This window comes from Notothenia coriiceps, unplaced genomic scaffold (assembly GCF_000735185.1).
Source record: "Notothenia coriiceps isolate Sejong01 unplaced genomic scaffold, NC01 NC01_scaffold00024983, whole genome shotgun sequence".
Classification (NCBI taxonomy): Eukaryota; Metazoa; Chordata; class Actinopteri; order Perciformes; family Nototheniidae; genus Notothenia; species Notothenia coriiceps.
The window spans coordinates 932-4,459 of NW_011357684.1; the positions used below are offsets into that span (position 1 = coordinate 932).

A 3,528-nucleotide genomic window follows, 5' to 3' on the forward strand; every position below is an offset into this window, starting at 1 on the left:
TAGACGATAGGAGCTGATTTTTGGATTATCCGACCGCAACCCTAGTCTAAATGGAAGTCACCCCGACACACACACACACACGCGCGCGCACGCGCACACACACACACACAGAGAAACCAAACGGTGGACCGGATGCTACCTCTCATCTGGAATAAACCAAACCCGTTCAACCCATGGTTCAACCCATCTGCGCGCCCTGATTACGCGTTTGCTTTGGAGTTGTATTCAAACGCCGTAGATTAGTTATTTGTAAGGCGCATATTCTAGGAATTTCTTGAGTCCAAAAAAACGACATACATTTCAATTTAAATGTGCGATACAAACTTTCCCCATCAAATGTTATCTTGTGACCATATTTACAATTCCAGTCCTATTTATGATTGAGTATATGTCGTTGAGGTAGTTAAATCTTAATTCCTGATGTTTTTTCACCATCACTTAAACGCAGCATCAGAACCGTTCCGCATTTGTTGATGTTGCTCGCGCTCTTTACATGTACAGTCTATCCTCGCGCCGCAGAAGGACTTCCCGTGTCTCTCATATCTCACCAAGAGGAACGCCCTGCGCGTTCATGAAGCCGGGGAGGTTGCGCGCCCCCGTTTGAATACCGGCTTGAGCCGGTAAAGGACTGCCAACACAGGCGGAGCAAGACTCACAGGAGATAGATGCGGCTGTCGAGCGAAAATAAACCAAAAACAATACCAGCTTTTCTATTTGCCTTCAATTATTACTTGCTTAAATAGGTAGCAACGTGACAATGAAATGACGACAAGATAGGAAACGCGGCCTTGTTTCACCAGAAGGCTGCTTTTCTAACTTCTCTTGTCACCTGTCGGTAAGTCAAATGAAGATGTTATCATGGCAGCTGAGAATGCTGTGTGCTCCGCTCACCGAGCCCGCCAGCAGCTCACCGAGCCTGGCGGCAGTGGGCAGCTGTCCCGCTTGCTTAAGGATGGCATTCCAGTAGACAATAGACAGTAGACAATAACGAGCCAGAACACAGGCTTTAATTGACACGCCAATATATCTTGTCAATATATGCGTATTAATCACCTGAAAAAATGGCTTATGTAAATGTAGACTACTCTTCGTGTTATGTCACCGGTCGGTGAGGCTGCTGCGGCACACTGACATCATCCCTACTCCTCTGCACTTCGGGATCACATTGTCAAATACAGTGTGTAACATCACAGACAGGAAAGTCCATTCCAAATGCTCTCAAATAGGCGTAATCACATTATTATAGATGCCTGTTCACCTTTCCCATACGTGTTCTCAACTGTATGTCATTTAGTTCAAATCTAAGCTGTATGAGATACGGCTGATGCCAAGAAAAGTATTTGAACTTGAATTAGGGTCAATAGATACAAGTATATCTACTAAAGCCTGTTCATATTTCAGAGGAAGAAATCGCTTCCTGTGCCTGTAATAACTATAAAACATTTTATTTACCCTCAACGTGTGTGTGTGTGTGTGTGTGTGTGTGTGTGTGTGTGTGTGTGTGTGTGTGTGTGTGTGTGTGTGTGTGTGTGTGTGTGTGTGTGGAGATAGCCCAGTGTTTTCTTGACCCAGCTGGTGTTTTGTTTCCTGAAGTCGAGTTTCCCATGCAAAACGTTTTTCTTAGAATTCAGAGGCAGAGTAGACCAATGGGAAGGTTGATTCCATGAATACACTTGGCTCTCCACTTTTTGAGGAAAGTTATATATTACACTTCAATGGTGATGTTTAATTAATTGTAATTGTTTTGAAGTAATTCTGTGTATTTATCATGTTGCAGACAAAGTACAACCCCTTTCAAAATTAACTATTCAAACTCAGTAAAATACACATACAAATATGAGAAAGAAAATAAAGAAGGCCTAAAGAGAGGTGCAGGAATGAGGTCTAAAATGAGGTCACTGATGTCCTCTGTGTTTCTTCCTCCAGGTGGCGTGCTGTTGCCATGAGGGGGCCCTATTTCCAGCGCTGTTTGGCTGCAAATGTTTACCCAGAGGTACCTGATGGCGGCTGGGGCTGGGCTGTGGCCCTGGCCTTCTTCCTTGTGGAGGTCTGCACCTATGGGGCCCTGAAGAGCCTGGGTGTCTTCCTCCAGGATCTGATGGAAGAGTTTGGAGAGAGCAACAGCCGGGTGTCATGGGTCATCTCCATCTGTGTCTTTATCTTCACCTTCACTGGTCAGTCACTTCCCTCACATGTTTCCTTTCTTTTAGTTTAGTTTGTAATCTGCTTCTTACACTGACAGACATGTGCAATACAAAGACTTTATTCAGAGAGAGTAAAGCTGTGACAGCTAGCAGAGCGGCACATTGGAGGAGAGCTCATTACTCCGGACAGGGCTGAATGATTGTTTTTATCATGCTAAGAGTTTAGTAGTGATGACATATTTGTGTAGGCTGACCAGGAAATTAGCACCACAAAGGCTCCCTCCACAAAAAGCAATTAAATGTGTCCTTTGGTTTTAGAATATTGCAGAAATATTAAATCAACAAACGTGTATGATATATATATATTTTTCCAGCAGGATAATATCCATATATTAACACCTCTTGACACGACTGTGTGCTTTATCTGGCAAATGTCCAAAATGCAAAGATAATCCGTTTAGTCTATCATTACTCATCGTCATTCATTTGACTATGAACCACGAGTAATTTCTGCTTGACTTACTTAGTTGCTGATTCATTTTCTGCTGATAAAGTCAGCATTGATCAACTAAATTAGATCATTTGAGATATTCAATGTTTAACAGAAACTACAAATGTAACTTCATCACCTCAGACTAATTAGGTCTGTCTTCGCACATGAAAATGTGGCATTTGTAAAATACAGCTTTGTGCTGTGAGGAACAGCTGTGGCCTTACCACAGAGTTTGTCCCGAAATTGACACCAGATGGACACACGATAAAGGAAATGTTCAAATTCGGCTCTGATCGTAACAACATCGGGCCATTCGTGAGGGCATCTTAAGCCATCGTATGACCGCCGGTGGAGTTTCTCAGGCTCCGGCAGCAACTTCGTGAGCGGTGGCAAAATCTTTGGCATGCCAAAAAATAGCTGAAAGACCTTGCGAAGGTTCATTTTTGTGTTGAATTCATGTGTCCATTTTGCCCTTCGTAAGGCCATCGTGAGGGCATCTTGTAAAATCGTCTCATCTTCGTCTTTACTTCGTGTGATCATCGGTGCCATCGGGCATTTTCCGCTTCACGAAGGCAATACGAAGGAAACAAGAAGCTGCCCGATAGTGTGTAAAGTACTGAAAGTACCGGAAGAAGAGAGATTCACAGAAATTATCGACACGTACCCATTCCGACCGCAGTGTGAAAGGGCTTTAACAGTGGTTACCGGTGTTGTTTATACCTTAACACTAAGCGTGCTTCTACCAGGGCTTGAACCGTTGCCGGCTTCGTTGTCCGGCTTCGTTTCATGGTACGGATGTCTTCCGGTGTACTACCGTTGAGCTTGGTGTGTGATGATATATGCTACGATGTGCTGCCGTAAAGCTCCCGAAGTGCATCAGGACCAACGGAT

At 43.9% G+C, this 3,528-nt stretch overlaps 1 protein-coding gene across 1 annotated transcript in view; it reads left to right on the forward strand.

Annotated features, from left to right (window-relative positions):
- Positions 1-610: 610 nt before the first annotated feature.
- LOC104955896 (monocarboxylate transporter 7-like) overlaps positions 611-3,528 on the forward strand; it is a 10,714-nt gene continuing 7,796 nt past the window's right edge. The window contains exons 1-2 of the mRNA XM_010783293.1: positions 611-835; positions 1,927-2,194. Of these exons, the coding sequence (XP_010781595.1) occupies positions 1,943-2,194 (252 nt within the window). The 5' untranslated portion in view covers positions 611-835; positions 1,927-1,942. The remainder of the gene's footprint in view (positions 836-1,926; positions 2,195-3,528) is intronic.